At 45.7% G+C, this 20,657-nt stretch overlaps 1 protein-coding gene across 1 annotated transcript in view; it reads right to left on the reverse strand.

Annotated features, from left to right (window-relative positions):
* The window catches only part of SYT9 (synaptotagmin 9), a 281,737-nt gene that overhangs the window by 156,195 nt on the left and 104,885 nt on the right, over nt 1-20,657 (reverse strand). The window contains exon 3 of the mRNA XM_063944510.1: nt 16,304-16,850. Coding sequence (XP_063800580.1) covers nt 16,304-16,850 — 547 coding nt within the window. The remainder of the gene's footprint in view (nt 1-16,303; nt 16,851-20,657) is intronic.

The raw sequence follows: 20,657 nt of genomic DNA on the forward strand, positions 1-20,657 counted from the left end.
CACACCTGGCACTGTAGGGCATATCTGGCACACCTGGCACTGTGGGGCATATCTGGCACACTTGGTACTGTGGGGCACATCTGGCACTGTGGGGCATATCTGGCACATCTGGCACTGTGGGGCATATCTGGCACTGTGGGGCATATCTGGCACTGTGGGGCATATTTGGCACATCTGGCACTGTGGGGCATATCTGGCACATCTGGCACTGTGGGGCATATCTGGCACTGTGGGGCATATCTGGCACTGTGGGGCATATCTAGCACATCTGGCACTGTGGGACATATCTGGCACATCTGGCACTGTGGGACATATCTGGCACTGTGGGGCATATCTGGCACGGTGGGGCATATCTGGCACTGCGGGGCATATCTGGCACTGTGGGGCATATCTGGCACATCTGGCACTGTGGGACATATCTGGCACATCTGGCACTGTGGGACATATCTGGCACTGTGGGGCATATCTGGCACGGTGGGGCATATCTGGCACTGCGGGGCATATCTGGCACTGTGGGGCATATCTGGCACATCTGGCACTGTGGGGCATATCTGGCACTGTGGGGCATATCTGGCACTATGAGGTCTGTGTACGGGTAGAGCTGCATTTCCCACCCTAGGCTTATACTCGAGTCAATAAGTTTTCCCAGGTTTTTGTGGTAAAATTAAGTGCCTCGGCTTATATTCGGGTCGACTTATACTCGAGTATATACGGGTAATTTTTTATTTATTTCTACCTTTTGTCATAGTTGCCTACCCTCCCTCATTCTGCAGGTGACTCCCTGAAAAAGTACCAATCTCCCTGACTCCCCGAAGAGACCAGCAATCTCCCTGATTGCACCTTACCCCCATTATATGGGCCCTCATTCCGAGTTGTTCGCTCGCTAGCTGCTTTTAGCAGCATTGCACACGCTAAGCCGCCGCCCTCAGGTAGTGTATCTTAGCATAGCAGAATTGCGAACGAAAGATTAGCAGAATTGCGAATAGAAATTTCTTAGCAGTTTCTGAGTAGCTCGAGACTTACTCAGCCATTGCGATCAGTTCAGTCAGTTTCGTTCCTGGTTTGATGTCACCAACACACCCAGCGTTCGCCCAGACACTCCCCCGTTTCTTCAGACACTCCCGCGTTTTTCCCAGAAACGCCAGCGTTTTTTCGCACACGCCCAGAAAACGGCAAGTTTCCGCCCAGAAACATCCACTTCCTGTCAATCACAGTACGATCACCAGAACAATGAAAAAACCTTGTTATGCCGTGAGTAAAATACCTAACTTTTGTGTAAAATAACTAAGCGCATGCGCTCTGCGAACCTTGCGCATGCGCAGTAAGCGACTAATCGCAATATAGCGAAAATCGGCAACGAGTGAACAACTCGGAATGACCCCCATAGCTGCTGCATTCTTGGGGGGAAAAAATAAATTAGAGATATAAACATTGAAATGGGCTCATCTGTGCCATTTCCCTGCATTGGTCATAAGGCACTATGGGAGTAATTCCAAGTTGATCGCAGCAGGAAATTTTTTAGCAGTTGGGCAAAACCATGTGCAGTGCAGGGGGGGCAGATGTAACATGTGCAGAGAGCGACAGATTTGGGTGTGGTGAGTTCAATCTGCAATCTGCAGTGTAAAAATGAAGCAGCCAATATTTACCCTGCACAGAAACAAAATAACCCACCCAAATCTAACTCTCTCTGCAAATGTTATATCTGCCCCCCCTGCAGTGCACATGGTTTTGCGCAACTGCTAAAAAATTTCCTGCTGCGATCAACTTGGAATTACCCCCAATGTTCCCAATGGCTACATGCATTTTAAATAAGGTTTCTCGTGGCCACTTACAGTATATGGAACCTCTTGTAAAACATAATACATAAACAAATCTTTAAAAATATTTCTTGAACAAGTAGCTCTTACTAACGTTGGGGCCCATTTACATTTGGATGTAAGTCATTTTCATGACAAGCCTCTCAGAAGTATATACGTCCATGTTGATAAGTGTTACGGTCACAATCTCCCTGAAATGCTTTTTCAAAAGTAGGCAAGTATGCCTTTTGTACCTTTTTTTTTTTTTTACTTCTAATAAGTAGAGACCTTAAGGCAGTGGTTCTCAAACTGTGTGCCGTGGCACCCTGGGGTTTCCTCAGGACACTTGCAGGGGTGCCTTGGATTGGTGGACCAATTCAAATTATTTATGATCAGTGTAATAGGCAAAACCGGTGCTGGTGTCCGTCAATCATACAATATGTGGACAAACAGAAGCAAATCTTGTCCTCACCGTATAACTGTCCCTAAGCATGACCTATAAACACTCTTTACTTAATTTAATATTTCTTTCTGAATTTCTCAATAGAAGCTTTTGGCCTAGGGGCGCCGTGAAATTTTTTTTTGATACTCCAGGGTGCCGTGATTCAAAAAAGTTTGGGAACCACTGTAATCATCACAGACATCAGTTTCAACACTAATAAATCTAACACATGCTGCGTATATAAAGGTAACAGTTACAAATAGATCCATTCTGCCTGGATAGGTTAGCATTAGTGTGTATAGGGAGGCCACCCACGCATTTAGTATAGAAATGCATCCTGTATAGAAATACCTGCAATATCACAGGGATTTCCTCTAACCACAAAAAAGACAGAGGGGGAAATTTACTAAGCTCCCGATTTTGACCGAGATGCCGTTTTTTCATCAAAGTGTCATCTCGGTAATTTACTAAACACTAATCACGGCAGAGATGAGGGCATTCGTAATTTTTTGCAAGTCCAAGTAAAAAATTACGAATGAATACACCATCGGTCAAAACGCGGCTGTTTAAGTATGAATCTCGGTCATTTACTAAGAAGTGCAAAGCAAAAAAAAAACAAACACTGCCGTGAAAAATTACAACTCGTAAAAAAGTGCTAAAAAAAAAACAGACCTTTTTTTTTTATTCGTGATTGGATAGGCATGCACGGATCCATGAGATCCGTGCATGTATATCAGTGGGAAGGGGTGGGAAAGTGCTTATTTTTTCAAAAAAAATTGCGTGGGGTCCCCCCTCCTAAGCATAACCAGCCTCGGGCTCTTTGAGCCGATCCTGGTTGCAAAAATATGGGAAAAAAAATGACAGGGGTTCCCCCATATTTAAGCAACCAGCATCGGGCTCTGCGCCTGGTCCTGGTCCCAAAAATACGGGGGACAAAAAGAGTAGGGGTCCCCCGTATTTTTAAAACCAGCACCGGGCTCCACTAGCTGGACAGATAATGCCACAGCCGGGGGTCACTTTTATATAGTGCCCTGCGGCCGTGGCATCAAAAATCCAACTAGTCACCCCTGGCCGGGGTACCCTGGGGGAGTGGGGACCCCTTCAATCAAGGGGTCCCCCCCCCCCAGCCACCCAAGGGCCAGGGGTGAAGCCCGAGGCTGTCCCCCCCCATCCAATGGGCTGCGGATGGGGAGGCTGATAGCCTTTGTTGTAAAAGAAAATATATTGTTTTTAGTAGCAGTACTACAAGTCCCAGCAAGCCTCCCCCGCATGCTGGTACTTGGAGAACCACAAGTACCAGCATGCGGCGGAAAAACTGGCCCGCTGGTACCTGTAGTACTACTAAAAAAATACCCAAAAAAAGACAAGACACACACACCGTGAAAGTATAATTTTATTACATACATACACACATACATACATACTTACCTTAAGTTCCCACGCAGGTCGGTCCTCTTCTCCAGTAGAATCCAAGGGGTACCTGTTGAAGAAATTATACTCACGAGATCCAGGGGTCCAGGCTCCTCGGGAAATCCAGGGGTAATCCACGTACTTGAAAAAAAAAAAAAAACGGTGTCCCGAGCTCCCGACCACGAACTGAAAGGGGACCCATGTTTGCACATGGGTCACCTTTCCACGAATGCCAGAAACCCACTCTGACTTCTGTCTAAGTGGGTTTCTTCAGCCAATCAGGGAGCGCCACGTTGTAGCACTCTCCTGATCAGCTGTGTGGTCCTGTCCTCACTGACAGGCAGCACACGGCAGTGTTACAATGTAGCGCCTATGCGCTACATTGTAACCAATGATGGGAACTTTCTGCTCAGCGGTGACGTCACTTTAGGTCAACCGCAGGGCAGAAAGTTCCCATCATTGGTTACAATGTAGCGCATAGGCGCTACATTGTAACACTGCCGTGTGCTGCCTGTCAGTGAGGACAGGACCACACAGCTGATCAGGAGAGTGCTACAACGTGGCGCTCCCTGATTGGCTGAAGAAACCCACTTAGACAGAAGTCAGAGTGGGTTTCTGGCATTCGTGGAAAGGTGACCCATGTGCAAACATGGGTCCCCTTTCAGTTCGTGGTCGGGACACCGTTTTTTTTTTTTTTTCAAGTACGTGGATTACCCCTGGATTTCCCGAGGAGCCTGGACCCCTGGATCTCGTGAGTATAATTTCTTCAACAGGTACCCCTTGGATTCTACTGGAGAAGAGGACCGACCTGCGTGGGAACTTAAGGTAAGTATGTATGTATGTGTGTATGTATGTAATAAAATTATACTTTCACGGTGTGTGTGTCTTGTCTTTTTTTGGGTATTTTTTTAGTAGTAGTACTACAGGTACCAGCGGGCCAGTTTTTCCGCCGCATGCTGGTACTTGTGGTTCTCCAAGTACCAGCATGCGGGGGAGGCTTGCTGGGACTTGTAGTACTGCTACTAAAAACAATATCTTTTCTTTTACAACAAAGGCTATCAGCCTCCCCATCCGCAGCCCATTGGATGGGGGGGGGACAGCCTCGGGCTTCACCCCTGGCCCTTGGGTGGCTGGGGGGGGGGACCCCTTGATTGAAGGGGTCCCCACTCCCCCAGGGTACCCCGGCCAGGGGTGACTAGTTGGATTTTTGATGCCACGGCCGCAGGGCACTATATAAAAGTGACCCCCGGCTGTGGCATTATCTGTCCAGCTAGTGGAGCCCGGTGCTGGTTTTAAAAATACGGGGGACCCCTACTCTTTTTGTCCCCCGTATTTTTGGGACCAGGACCAGGCGCAGAGCCCGATGCTGGTTGCTTAAATATGGGGGAACCCCTGTCATTTTCCCCCCCATATTTTTGCAACCAGGATCGGCTCAAAGAGCCCGAGGCTGGTTATGCTTAGGAGGGGGGACCCCACGCATTTTTTTTAATTATTTTACAGTGTTTAATTAAAAAAAAAAAAAAAACCCCAGCACGGATCACACAGATCCGGCCGAGATTGATTGTAAAAAAAGTCGGCAGTGTTTTGCTAATCACTGCCGTAAAAATAGAAAAAAAACCACGAATGACATCGACATCGGAACAAAAGAAAAACCCGAATACGACAGCTTAGTAAATTAGTCGTAATCAATTCAAAAAGTTGCAGTTTTACACTTTCGATGTCATTCGTGATTGAACTTTGACCTGAAACGGGAAAATACGAATCTTAGTAAATTTACCCCAGAGTATTTAACTCAGAACATTACCAATACTTTGTGTGGGCCTAATTCAAGGTTGATTGCAAAACAACATTTTCCTCTAATGGGCAAAACCATGTGCACTGCAGGTGGGGCAGATGTAACGTGCAGAGAGAGTTAGATTTGGGTGGGTTATATTGTTTCTGTGCAGGGTAAATACTGGCTGCTTTATTTGTACGCTGCAATTTAGATTTCAGTTTGAACACACCACACCCAAATCTAAAGGTCCATACACACGGTGAGATTCTGGCTATGCTCGATTCTCACTATGCAACATGGACTGTGGTCAGTATCGCAAGCAAAAATGACTTTGCTTGTGATACCGATTTTACACAAGATAGTCAAAATTGACTTGCCTGCGCAGTCTATTTTTGCTTGCGATGCCGATCCCGCGGGACTGCGCATCGGCATCGCAAGCTGTGTATACACGGTGCAATATGCTCTAACTTTCCTTACGATTTTGACTATATATTCAAAATCGTGAGAAAGGTTAAGTGCATATCACACCGTGTGTACCAGTGGCGTAAGTTCGTCCCAGTTGCCCGGAGGCAAGATAAATATTGGTGCCCCCTATTTCCTATATCAAGATAAGTGTGTGTGTGTGTGTGTGTGTGTGTGTGTGTGTGTGTGTGTGTGTGTGTGTGTGTGTGTGTGTGTGTAACAGCAGACACTTTACTGATGGAGCTATTTGTTCCTGTAGAGGAAGCATGTGAATGCTAACTATATGAAGTTACATGTAATTGTCAGAGAAGTATCTTCATATAGTTAAAATTCTCATATTTCCTATACAGGCGCAAACAACTCCATCAGTAAGGTGTCTGCTTCCAGTGTAATAGGATGTGGTTTCTAATTCTGGGTGTGACACTTGTAAAATGTGTATAATAAAGAGGGTGTGATTTGTAAGGTGCAAGGACCAGTGAGGAAGTCGGCCACTGAAAAGATAGCGGCAGCTATCAATTAACTTAATTCACTGGTGTCACAGAATGGGAGGAGAGGTGCCCCCTTCAGAGGAGGAGCCCGGCGGCAGATGACTCCGTTGCCTCCCAGAGTTCTGCCTCTGGTGTGTACACACCTTAACTCTCTCTGCACATGATATATCTGCCCCACCTGCAGTGCACATGGTTTTGCCCATTAGAGGAAAATGTTGTTTTGCAATCAACCTTGAATTAGGCCCTGTATGTGGAGACTGTGTGTAATGATCCGGGTCTAGAAAGCAATCTGTGTAGTTTCTCAATCCCACATCTACAGAACCTCACTCTACCAGGAGGTGAATTACAACAGATAATGGTGGTCATTCCGAGTTGATCGCTAGCTGCTTTCGTTCGCTATGCAGCAATGAGGCAAAAAAAGCTGCGTATGTGGCGCAATGCGCACGCGCGACGTACTATTACAACGAACGATGTAGTTTCACACAGGGTCTAGCGAAGCTTTTCAGTCGCACTGCTGGCCGCAGAGTGATTGACAGGAAGAGGGCGTTTCTAGGTGTCAACTGACCGTTTTCAGGGAGTGTTAGAAAAAACGCAGGCGTGCTAGGAAAAACGCAGGCGTGGCTGGGCAAACACAGGGCATGTTTGTGACGTCAAATCAGGAACTGAACAGTCTGAAGTGATTGCAAGCGCTGAGTAGGTATTGAGCTACTCTAAAACTGCACCAAAAAAAAAACATTGTAGCCGCTCTGCGATCCTTTCGTTCGCACTTCTGCTAAGCTAAAATACACTTCCAGTGGGCGGCGGCATAGCGTTTGCACGGCTGCTAAAAACTGCTAGCAGTGAGTCTTACAGGTGGACAGGCAGCCTGGTATAGATGTATGCAGCCATCAACAGGTTAACACTACCACTAAATCCAAAATGCTATAAAAAATATTTTGAATAAATCCGGGGAATCTATCTATCTATCTATCTATCTATCTATCTATCTATCTATCTATCTATCTATCTATCTATCTATCTATCTATCTACAGTATCTATCTACAGTATCTATCTATCTATCTATCTATCTATCTATCTATCTAGTGTGGTATGGAAGGTCGACAGTGTCTAGATCGACCACTATTGGTCGACAAGGTCTCTAGGTCGATAGGGTCTCTAGGTTGACATGGGCTAGGTCGACAGGTCAAAAGGTCGACATGAGTTTTTTATGTTGTTTTAGTGTCGTTTTCTCCGTACAGTTATCGGGAACCCTAATTAGTGCACTGTGTCCCCTCGCATGGCTCGCTTCGCTCGCCATGTTTCAGGCAGGGTGCCTCGCTGCGCTCGGCAAAGGTTACTATTCCCGAACGTAGTCCGCGTAGATCGTTAAGTATGAAAAAGTAAAAAAAAAGAAAAGTGTTCGACCTAGTTACTGTCGACCTAGAGCCTGGATCCCTTATCTATCTATCTATCTATCTATCTATCTATCTATCTATCTATCTATCTATCTATCTATCTATCTATCTTATACACGCACACACAAATATATGTACAGAATACAACAGACTGCTCCATTTATATATAATCAATCCACTTTTTAGATATTATAGCTGTCTCCTTAAATATAATTTACCACAGCATTTAGCATTGCAAGAACAGACCACTGGAAGGGAGAGCACGGCAGCGTCACTGGATGAGCGTATGGAGAAAGACTAAGCAGAGTGCAGAAAATCCATCAATGCATTTCATTTGTATACACTTCTGATGGCACAAACACTATTAAGAGCTTACTGGATTTTTAGACAAGAGGTGGAGTGACCCAGATTTATCAGAATCCCAGAGATGTCTATCAGTGAATCTAGCACAGAATATGGTTAATAAATAGCACACTCTCAATATGACATAGCTGCATTTATCAGAAAACAAAATAGCATATAATTTAGTCTGTCAGACATGTCCCTGACAATCTCACATCTGTCTCACAGTATAGATTTATCTCCTTGTAACACAGCAATTATACCAAAGTCAGTCATTTCACTAGTATAGGATATAGAGACCAATGCATTCTGATAGGCAAAAGTGAAGTATACAGGGAATTTATTAATTGAATATATCAATATATCAACGTTCATATACAGTTACCTGTCAAATTTGTCAATAGTCAAAAACAGTATTTGGAAATAAGAGTATCAGCTAGGGAGGCCAATCCCAGGCCTTTTTTTCAATCCTGGGTATCGGGATTGAAAAAAGGTCAATCCTGGGTTACCCGGGATTGGGTTGAAGACCCGCCCACCCCAGCCCAGCCGACACAAATGCTCACCATCGTGGGTGAGAGCCGGGCTGCGGGTGGCGAGGTGAGGTCTGGGAGACCCTGGTTTGGTGTCAGACTACACAGCGTGACCTCTGACATCATGTCACGATGCGCAGTACACACTGCCGGGGGAGCCGGGAGGAGGGAGACGGGCAACGTCTGATTCTACTGAGGATGCTCAACACTGCCCAGCATTAAAAAAACAATATGACAGGTAAATCTTGCAATCCCCGGGATTGGAGCTTCCAATTCCGGGACTGAATCCCAGATGTTTTTTGGCTTAAATCCAGGGATCCGATTGGCCTCCCTAGTATCAGCACATCATACTGAAAACCTGTTGGGCGGGATGTACTAAATGTCATCGCCGCCATTCGTCACGATGCTAAGCGAATATGTACTTACATATTCGCTTAGGATTGTGAAGGACAGCTCTTCCGATAAGATCTGTCCTCTGCGATCCCTGGCGTCTCCTTGATTTTCGGGATTCGGCCCCCTGTGTCATTCTGCGCATGTGCAGAATGTCAGGGCCTTCCCGGGGGCATGCTGGGAGGGATACGTTCAGATCCCTCACACAGCGTTGAGGAGAGAAGCCCATAGGCTTCTACGGGGTATCGCCAGGAAAAGCTGGTGATACCCCTCCGCAGCACTGTCCTGCCGGCCGGAGTGTTAGTACATTAGGATAATGCGGTAAACGGTTACTGCATTTTCCATTTAGAACATTACTGTGTGCCCAGTGTGTTGTGTCATATAGGAATAAACACAAGATCACACACTGTAAGTATACATATCAATTTCAGACAATAGTGCACAACAGACCATACTTGCCTACCCTCCCGGAATGACCGGGAGGCTCCCGAAAATCGGGTGACCCTCCCGGCCCCCCAGAAAGGTGGGCAAGCCTCCCGCTTTCCCCCTCGGCCGCCCGCAGCAGTGAACAAGTAGGCGGGCCAAGGGGGTCCGATGACGCGATTCACGCTGAATCGCGTCATCGTAGCTCCGCCCCTCGCTATGCATCGCCTCGTTTCTCGGCACAGCACAGCGGGGGGGTGGAGTCACGATTATGCGACCCTGATGCAACGCCCCCGGACCGCCCATCCTGCTGCCGGCCACGCCCCCGAACCAACCGTCCTGCTGCCGGCCACGCCCCCATTCACCTACAACGCTGCCTCCTCCCGGAAGAGGAGGCAGCAAAGTAGGTAAGCCTGCAACAGACTACTAAGTAATATGCATGACTACTAATAATGTATTGGATATATATTGCAGCATGCAACGATATAAGTGAACTTTATACAAATAACCTCTTTTTCCCGCAAATCCACAGAATCAGGGGCATAACTAGAACTTTGTTGGCTCCATAGCAACAGTCTGAAGGACTCCTCCCCAATGCATCCAGTTGTGCCGAGAGAGGGGGGGAGAGGGTACAAATTACCCGGGCCTAGGTTTGATGGAGGGGCCCAGGATCCCTACCCCTTACCTGGCAGCAGCAGCAGCTCTTCTCCTCAGCCCAGCACACGCTGCTGTGTACTGGGCTGCAGTGTGGCCATGGAGGTGCTTAAAATACTATGTTTTTCAGTATTTCTTTCTAAGGGTACATGAACACACCTCCTGTGATTAGGCCATGCCCCATGAAAGGTACCTGGGCCCAGCCCGGCTCTCGACTGCCCTGAATGCATCTAGAGAGATACCTCTCTCCTCAGTGGTTTTTCATTTTATTCCCCATAATACTGCCCTAGTTCATTTTATACACCATACAGTATTAGTGCCCTGGTTCTTTTTATGCCCCATAATACTGCCCTAGTTCATTTTATACACCATACAGTATTAGTGCCCTGGTCCTTTTTATTCCCCATAATACTGCCCTAGTTCATTTTATACACCATACAGTATTAGTGCCCTGGTTCTTTTTATGCCCCATAGTACTGCTCTAGTTCATTTGCTGCTCCATAGAAGTGCCCTAGTTCACATTATATCCCGCAGTGCCACCAGTTCATAATATGTCACACTGGGCGGGATGCATCAAACTGCAAAATGTGGCCAAACCTCAGAAAATGCAGTTTTTGGAGGTTTGGCTACTCTCCACATTTGCACCAAGTCCCGGAATGCAATAGATTCTGAGGCCTGGATGCGGTGTTAGAAGCCTATGTTCTTTTTTTTCTGCATTTCCCCACAGAAAGGGATCCAATCAGATCCCTCCTAGTAACCCCCTCGGCTTGTGCATCAGCCCACGCATGCGCAGATGGACTCCTGGGTCATGAACCCAGAAGTCCTATCATCATAAAGGACGGCTCTTACCGCAAGAGCGTCCTTTGTAATTTTATTCAAGCATAAGTGTTAATAAACGCCATTATGCTTGCGGAGAGTGGCAGAATGCAGCACAAGCAAAATGCGATCCTTGATGCATCCTGTCCAATGTATTCCCCACAGTCCACAATATACCACACTGTAGTGATGACAGTACACAATATGCCACACAGTGCCTCCAGTTTGCATTATGCCAGACATGGTGGGGCACCACCAAGCCTGTATCTGAAAGGATACTTCCTAATCCAGGACATTACATTTTGTGTGGAGAGCTTAAGTGAGGCATACTGCCTTTCTGGGACATCCCAATCTAGGGTCTCAATTCCTGTCCGACCTCCTTCTTCCCCTCCCCCCACCACCATCACCTTCACAAAGGCTTTAAAGGAGGAGGAGCTTGCTCTCTCTTAGTGCTAGGGCTTACTGAGTAGCTCAGCTGTCTGGAAGCATGAAACAAGAGTGTGGGAGACAGTGGCGGAACTAGCGAGCGGTGGGCCCAGGTGCGACAAAATGCTTTGGGCCCCCCCCCCTTCCCAAGTCCACTCCCTCGCCCCTGGAGAGGATCTGGTGAGGGGGACCTGCTCAGGGCCAGAGAAATGGATACCTAGCAACAGTGCCGTAACTAGACATTTTAGCACTGTATGCAAGAAATGGCATCGGAGCCCCACCCCTGCATGCAAAACAGGGGCAGTGCGCGCCGTAGGCGCGCGCAAAAATACATAGGGGCGTGGCTTTGTGGGGAAGGGGTGTGGCCACAAAATAATACCAATTCATAAAACGGTGCACAGTAGTCTCCATTATTCAAATTACGCCGCACAGTAGCACCACTACACCAGGTAGAGACCCTTTTACACCTTACGGCGTACAGATTCCACTTTTTACACATTACGGCAGACAGCGTCCCCTTTTTACACATTATGGCAGACAGCGTCCCCCTTTTTACACATAACGGCAGACAGCATGCCCTTTTTACACATAGCGGCAGACACCGTGCACTTCTTACACATAACGGCAGACAGCGTCCCCTTTTTACACAGAACAGCAGACAGCGTACCCTTGTTACACATAGCGGCAGACAGCGTACCCTTTTTACACATAACGGCAGACAGCGTCCCCTTTTTACACAGAACAGCAGACAGCGTACCCTTGTTACACATAGCGGCAGACAGCGTCCCCTTTTTACACATAACGGCAGACAGCATGCCCTTTTTACACATAGCGGCAGACACCGTGCACTTCTTACACATAACGGCAGACAGCGTCCCCTTTTTACACAGAACAGCAGACAGCGTACCCTTGTTACACATAGCGGCAGACAGCGTCCCCTTTTTACACATAACGGCAGACAGAGTGCCCTTTTTACACATAACGGCAGACAGCGTGCCCTTGTTAAATATTACGGCAGACAGCGTGCCCTTTTTACACATTACGGCAGACAGCGTGCCCTTTTTACACATTACGGCAGACAGCGTGCCTTTGTTACACATTACAGCAGACAGCGTCCCCCTTTTTACACATTACGGCAGGCAGATTCCCCCTTTTTACACATTGCGGCAGACAGCGCCCCCTTTTTACACATTACGTCAGGCAGATTCCCCCTTTTTTTTTACACTTTACGGCAGACAGTCCCCCTTTTTAGAAAGAAAGAAAGAAAGAAAGAAAGAAAGAAAGAAAGAAAGAAAGAAAGAAAATAATACTTACCCTCTCCGCTGGCTCAGGCTCCTCGGTGCAGCTTCTGGCAGAGATCCCGGGCAGGAGAGAAGGAGGAGGAGGGAGGTGGAGGAGGGAACCGCAGCAGCGCTTTGTTACTGGTGGAGGCGCTGCTGCTGCTGTCCCTCTGCTTCACTATAGGCTGTTCTCAGCCGCTGTGAATGCTGGGATGCGCTTCACAGCGACGGAAGACAGCCTATAGTGAAGCAGAGGGACAACAGCAGCAGCGCCTCCACCAGTAACAAAGCGCTGCTGCGGCTCCCTCCTCCACCTCCCTCCACCTCCCTCCTCCTCCTTCTCCCCCATACCGCTGCGCTCCTCTCCTCTCTCTCCGGGCTGCTGTGTGCTGCGGGCAGCGGTTGCCCGCAGCACACAGCGGCATGTAATGAGTCAGTTTGACTCATTACATGCTTTGGGCCCCTGGACAGAGGCGGGACCCAGTGCAACGCACTGGTTGCACTGGCGGTAGTTCCGCCTCTGGTGGGAGATGGATAGTATCAGTGTGGAGCATTACTGAGATGGAGAGATCGCCACTATGAGTCCTCCTCTTCAGGCATGGGCAATGGGCCAGGCCCAATTTCTTAGCAAGTAATTTAGGGAACATAGTAGGCAACAATATGAGCTGGGTCTGGGCCTCCTAAGCCTCTGGGCACTATAGTAATGGCAGCCATAGCACGCCCATGCATAGAATTCCCGGGAATGAGAAAATACTCCCAATACTCACATTAGTAAAAGTTAGTAAATCTGGCTGCCGTGGCTATCCACACTGCGTTTGGAGATATAAGGGTGAAGAGATAAGGGTTGGAGTATCATTAGGCACATACTTGGGCTACTTGCCACACACCATTGTGATACAGCCCTTTTCCTCAGATTCCTGATACCCAAACTTTAAATGTTTGAGGTAGATTTTTGACATTGGAGGTGCAAACAAAGATATAAATGGTGCATTGTTACCCATCACATATGCTTGGGCTTGCCTGGCAAAGCTTGGGCTGGACTGCAACATTTCAATGTTGGAACCATGTGTCTTACGTTTCCACTAGCTGGTTTAGCTAGTAAAGTCACTGGTTCCCAAACAGGGTGTCGTGGCATACTGAGGTGCATCAGGGCACTTGCAGGGGTGCTATGGGTTGGAGGTCCAGGACCAAAACAAATTTTACTAAGACTTGGAGAGAGATAAAGTGGCAGCCAATCAGCTCTTAACTGCCATGTTACAGGCTGTGGGGGAGATGTACTAAACAGTGAAAAGAGTGGAGAAGTGAGCCAGTGGAGAAGTCGCCCATGGCAACCAATCAGCAGCTCTGTATAATTTTATAGTATGCAAATTATAAATGTTACTTCAATGATGGTTGGTTGCCATGGGCAACTTCTCCACTGGCTTACTTCTTCACTCATTTCACAGCTCAGTACATCTTCCCTGTGTTCGAAAAATGACAGGAGCTGATTGGTTGCTACATTATCACGCTGCACTTTCTCTCTCTCCAAAGATTAGTAAATAGACCCCAAAGACCCCAATTTCTGGTCAATGTAATAGGCAAAAGCAGTACTGGTGGGTGCCGATCATAACATATGAGATAAACAGAAGTGATGTAGCAATGTGTGTTGGAATGTGGAAATGTCTTGCTGGACAATCCCGCCATGGTCGAAATCTGTCTCCCTGATATGGGGTCCACTATGTTTCAAGCTTTGAACCCAAAGTAATCTGGTACTCCCAACATATGGCTTAAGGTATTTCATATTTCTTGATAAATATATATCTTTACACTGTTATAGACAGTGGTATGCATAATAGATGACTTTTTGATACAAAGTAATATTCATTTAAACTATCTAAACAAAGCGCCAAGCTGTACAAAAAGATGTATTAACACAAAAAGTTTATCATATTGCGGGTTAAGAAAAGAGGGACACTGGGAAACCAGTTCACAAGATAACAATGGAATAGAATTTAGCCAGCCAATAGCAATGCAAGAAAGAACAATAGTATCCACATACAAATGAAACATGTGTGGCACTTACCCTTTTTACATATAACCCTATCCCCACCCTATCATATGGGTGGACAGATCACACTGCCTCGTGCAAAATCAGATCATTCACCACCTGAATTTATCCTTTGCTGCTGTGAACATTTGACAATTGTGACGTATGTAACACTGAAAGCAGTACAGTCATTCCCTTAGCGCATTCCTACCTCTGCAAGCATAAGGATGATTAGAGGGTATTTGTCCTTTTGTCATCCTTAGAGGACTTTTCTGCTTAATAATTGCATAGCTAGGCAACAAAACAAAGTATTCTTTCATTATGGCCTTATACACGGTCAAGCCATGTTATTATAACCACTTCCTACATGTGACGTCGGCAGCGCGTAGCTCCTGAAGTACGTCACGAGTCGTGCACTGGCTTGGTGGTTATATAAGGTGTGCGATAGGCCGTCTGCACACATATCACTCGTTGCTGTCATGGGTAAAAGGGGTGATATATCCAAGTTGCAAAAAAGGGATGATTATCGGTTTTTGGGCCATGGGTGGCGGTATTTCTGACACAGCGCAGTTTGTGAACTGTCGTGTGCTGCTGTGGTGAAGGTGTATCATGACTGGGCAAATGGCACCATTGCAGATAACCGACGTGGAAACTGTGGAGCACCACGTGCCATTGATGTGAGAGGGGAACATTGGCTACGAAGGTGCATGAGGGACGACCAACGAGCCACTGTGGCTCTTGATGGTTTGTGCTCACCATCAAAACAAACCTGGGGGCTACCAGACGTGTGTCTAAAATGACAGTTCAACCCGTCTAGCTGCTGTCCGTGCTGCACGGGGCATTCACACTGGCTATTAGCTGGTGGTCATAATAATGTGACTCGGCTGTGTACGGGTGCCCATATATAAATCAGACAACTTGTTGAACGTCAAGAAAGAAAGCCCACATATAACACTAGCTAGCCAAGTACAACTTTCACATGTAAGAGGTTGGTTCAATAAATAAGATAACAAGACCTCGCACATGTGGAATGTTCTCTATTTACGTCTAATTTCCCGCCAGGCCAGAGCAGGTAGACCACTGCTTCTCCTCATGTCCATTACTGCACCTCATATCAGTCATACTGTTGCAACATCAGGTGTAAGATGGCGGGACTGGCGGAAACATGGTCACACATTGAGGTGCATAGTGTGATTAGATTTCTGCGTCTAAAGGGCACACAGCAGCTGAAATTCATCACCAACTTGTCGAGGTGTACGGTGATAACGTCATGTCACAGAAACAGGTTTGGTGCACTGCCTGTGATAACAGCAGTAGTCAGGACAGATGTTCAAGTTGAGCAGCGCTTCGGCCACCCAAGCACCTCGACCACAGGCAGTGCACCAAATCCAAACCTGTTTTCCGTGACATGACGTTATCACCGTACACATCGACCAGTATGTACGTAGTGTGGCAGTGAGGGGAAGCAGTGGTCTACTCGCTCTGGACTGGCGGGAAATTACAATGAGATAGAGAACATTACACACGTGAGAGAGGTCTTGTTACTTACTTATTGAACCACCCTCATAAATACATACACGCAACACCTCCAGCTGTCCACAGAAACAATTAATTAACCAATACTGCAGTTGTATAACTTTAGTACTTACATTGGTGACATGCTCAATATCCCTCCAGATGTTACTTTCCCTGGGAAAATCTGCCAAGTCTAAAAAATTATCCACTATGATCTGACCGATGACATCGTGCCTGGAGAACCGGTCAAAGTCATAAACCGAGAAGTGGAGTTTTCTGCTTGGCAACTCGTTATAGGGGACGGGGAATAAAAAAACCTCATCAAACACCGGATTTAGGGTCTTCCGGTGGACCTTAGTCTGGTGTTTGGTCTTCCGATCCGGAAGTAAATAAATCTTCACGTAAGGATCTGACGTTCCTGAGAAGTCCTTTGCTGGCAGGCCGACTGCCTTGTGAATCTTTACTATAAGTTTTTCCAAGTCACAATCATATTTAATGATGAAGTTGAGCTTTCCACAAGACTTGCTATTGTTTCTGCGACCATCGTCGGTCTCCACCGACCTCTGTTTGTAGAGTTCAGGTTTGATGCGGCCAATACCCGTCAGCTGCTCCTGCTTCTGAAACTGCTGGATGTTGAAATCTGGGTTTGAAAGGTTCAGTTGCCTTCTGATCGAATTGTGTCTTAAAGGAAATAAGTTAAATGAATTATTGACATTATATAGCAACCCTCTAATAAAAACAGAACTGAAATTATGCCTATATTACCATTGTTTATATTATATCTGTTATACTGAATCTAATGTAGTTGATAATTATTATACAAGAGACCAGGGACGTTGATTGGCTGTTACTTCATCTCCATCCACTTGATCTCTCTCCAAAGCTTAGTACATGGGGCCTAATTCAGACCTGATCGCTAGGGTGCGTTTTTTGCATCCCTGCGATCAGGTAGTTGCCGCCTACAGGGGAGGCATGCGATCGCATGTGCAGGAGAGCTGCACAATCAGCAGTTTGTGCAGTCTCTGCACAGCCCAGGACTTACTCTTCCAGTGCGATGATTGGGGCCGGAGCCGACATGAGAATCCCTCCCTCCAAACGCCTGGTCCCTCGTGTGTTTCTCAGGACACTCCTTAAAAACGGTCAGTTGGCACCTACAAATGGCCTCTTCCAGTCAGTCACCTTGCGATCGCCCGTGCGATTGCTTTTCTTGCACAACCCGTCGCTGCCCACCGATCCCCGTCGCTGCAGACCGACGCTCCTGCGCACTGCGGTGCATAAGCATGCGCAGTTCAGACCTGATCACAGGCTGTACGGAAACGCAGCCTAGCGATCAGGTCTGAATTAGGCCCATAGACCACTTATATTCTTTCTTTCCAGTCCCTTATTATTATACCTCTCTCATCACCCCCTTCTCTTATCCCTTTCTTCTTCTATTATTATGTCTTTGCTTCATCACCCCTACTGTATTATATTATCAACCCCTTCTGTCCTGTCCCCTTCATTCATACTTTATTAATGTGTCCGTTAATAATTATAAAAAATAATAATAATAATAATAATACTACAGGTTGAGTATTCCATATCCAAATATTCCGAAATGCAGAATATTCCGAAATACGGAATGTTTTTAGTTAGACTGAGATAGTAAAACATTTGTTTTCTGATGGCTCAATGTACACAAACTTTGTTTAATACAAAAAATTCTTAAACATATTGTATTATATGACCTTCAGGCTGTGTGTATAAGGTGTATATGAAACATAAATGAATTGTGTGTATATACACAAACTTTGTTTAATGCACAAAGTTATTAAACCTATTGGCTAAAATGACCTTCAAGCTGTGTGTATAAGGTGTATATGAAACATAAATCCATTCTGTGCTTAGACTTAGGTCCCATCACCATGATATCTCATTATGGTATACAATTATTCCAAAATACGGAAAAATCCGATATCCAAAATACTTCTGGTCCCAAGCATTTTGGATATGGGATACTAAATCTGTAATAGCTCTTTGTATCATTGCCTCCACTCCTTATCTCAAATTGTGTTACTTGCCTACCACTAATGCTGCTTTGTTTGATGCGCCAATTGTGCCTATTTGTTTGTTGGACCTGAATACAGCTAGTTTGGTCATTCTCATGAGGCCACTTCCAGAATGTTTTTGCCTGGGCCACTTTAAGTTACTGGTGATAAGTCGGTCATCTATGAGAACTGTGCTAAATGCAGTGAAGTGGGACAAATGACTTAGGGCACAATGTATCAATGTCAAAATCGTGGTAAATACGGTTTACAGCAATACACACGGATATCCGCAATATCTGCTGTGGACTTGTGATGTAACAATCCATATAGGATTCTATGGAGCTGTGATGGAAAGCATTATTTTCTGGAGCTTGCGCCTGATAGGCAAAGTCATAAATAGATGGAGTTGCCTATAGAAGCTTATGGGCTTCTTTTCACATGAAGCCTTTGGAGAGGGATTGGAAATATTCCTCTCCATCTCACCATGGCTTTTGCATGTGCAATAGGACTCCTGGTGATATATTTACTAAAAGTCAATTTGGGTCGATCTTGATTGAATTTTAGTCGATGTTTGGTAGAGTCTCTAAAACAGAAAAAAGATTTTCCCCGAAAGTCCTCTTTCCTGCGCTAAACCCTTGAGTCTATAAAAGTAATAAAGTCTTTACTTATCTTAAACTCGATGTTCCTTTCAATTTTTTCTGATCCTCATGCTCATATGTACGAGTTTTTAACGGTGGTACATGAAAAAGAGAGATCAGGGATACAATCTAGTGTAGTATGTTCATAAATCTCAAAGATACTTTATTGCTTTTATAGGCTTTTATAGACTCAAGGGTTTAGCGCAGGAAAGAGGACTTTCGGGGAAAATCTTTTTTCTGTTTTAGAGTATCTTTCTTTGGGTGTGGGTAACACCCTATCCTTGGAAGTCCATTGACCTGCAGCTGGTTAGCGCATTTTCTTGTGGGTGTGAATTTGTCTTTTTGGTCGATGTTTGGTAGAGGTTTGATCGATTTTGTGTTTCAGGGTCTACAGCACGCATTTACTAACATAATTTTTGACATTGAAAAAAATCATGTTAGCAAATGTGGAATTTAGACGCTGAAATATTAAATCGACGAAACATCGACCAAAAATCGATCCAGGTAAATTTTTAGCAAAAATACCCTAAATCCCACATTTGCTAACAGACGATATTTGACATATTTTTTTTTCAAAGGATATTATAAATCATCTGTTGGTAAACGTGTGACTTAGACCCTGAAACACAAAATCGCAAAAAAACAACAACCCAACATCGACCAAAAATTGATCAACATCGACCCAGATCGATTTTTAGTAAATATACCCCTAAATCCCACATTTGCTATCAGATGATATTTGACAGATTTATTTTCAAAGGATATCAAAAATCATCTGTTGGTAAATGTGTGACTTAGGGATATCCGGACTCTGGGTCGACACCCATTGGGTCAACACCCATTAGGTCGACATCCTTTGGTCGACAGTGAATAGGTCGACGCTACAAATAGGTCGACACGACCATTAGGTCGACATACAGAACGGTTGACATGAGTTGTTTACATTTTCTTCCTTTTTTTTTACTTTTTCATACTTTACGATCCACGTGGACTACAATTGGGAATGGTAACCTGTGCCGAGCGCAGCGGTAGCGGAGCGATGCTCCTTGCCCGAAGCTTGTTGAGGGGACACGGTGCACTAATTGGGGTTCCCGGTCATTTTTCGAAGAAAATGACACCAAATAAAATAAAAAACTCATGTCGACCTTTTTTCATGTTGACCCAATGGTCAGGTCGACCTAGCCACTGTCGACAAATAGGTGTCGACCTAATGGGTGTCGACCTTGAGACCCATACCCGTGACTTAAACCCTGAAACACAAAATCGCTAAAAAATAAATAAATCGTCCCAACATCAACCAAAAATTGATTAACATCGACCCAAATCGACTTTTAGTTAATATACCCACTGGTTCCTAAACCCAGAAGTCTTCTCGTTGCTTGGACATATCTTATCGGAAGCACTGTGGTGGGATGTAGGTATTCCTGCATACTGGTGATCAAAAATGCCAGTATGCAGGTGGATAGGGGCAGTGATTATTGGTGGTCTGCACGTGTGTCACAGCAGCAATGTGCTTCAGTGGCAATTGAACTGCGGTCTCAGTCTGAAGTCACTGACAGGGAGCGACCATTTTGTGGGAGGTAACGGGTATTAGAGTAAAAACCGCCGATTGTAATCCTGTACACACGTCTCTGGTGTCACTTGCGGGGGCTATTCTCAGTGACCACAGACTCACTCAGGGATTTGATGTTTCCTGGATCTGCGTTGACGCTGTGACTGTGTACATGATTGCCGAAAGCTACGAAGGCTCCATCAAGGCTTCTCTGTACAAATCCTGGTGGCTGTTACATCAGCATATTTTTGTACATCCTCTCAGTCAAAAA

Source organism: Pseudophryne corroboree, chromosome 11, assembly GCF_028390025.1.
Source record: "Pseudophryne corroboree isolate aPseCor3 chromosome 11, aPseCor3.hap2, whole genome shotgun sequence".
NCBI classification, from domain to species: Eukaryota; Metazoa; Chordata; class Amphibia; order Anura; family Myobatrachidae; genus Pseudophryne; species Pseudophryne corroboree.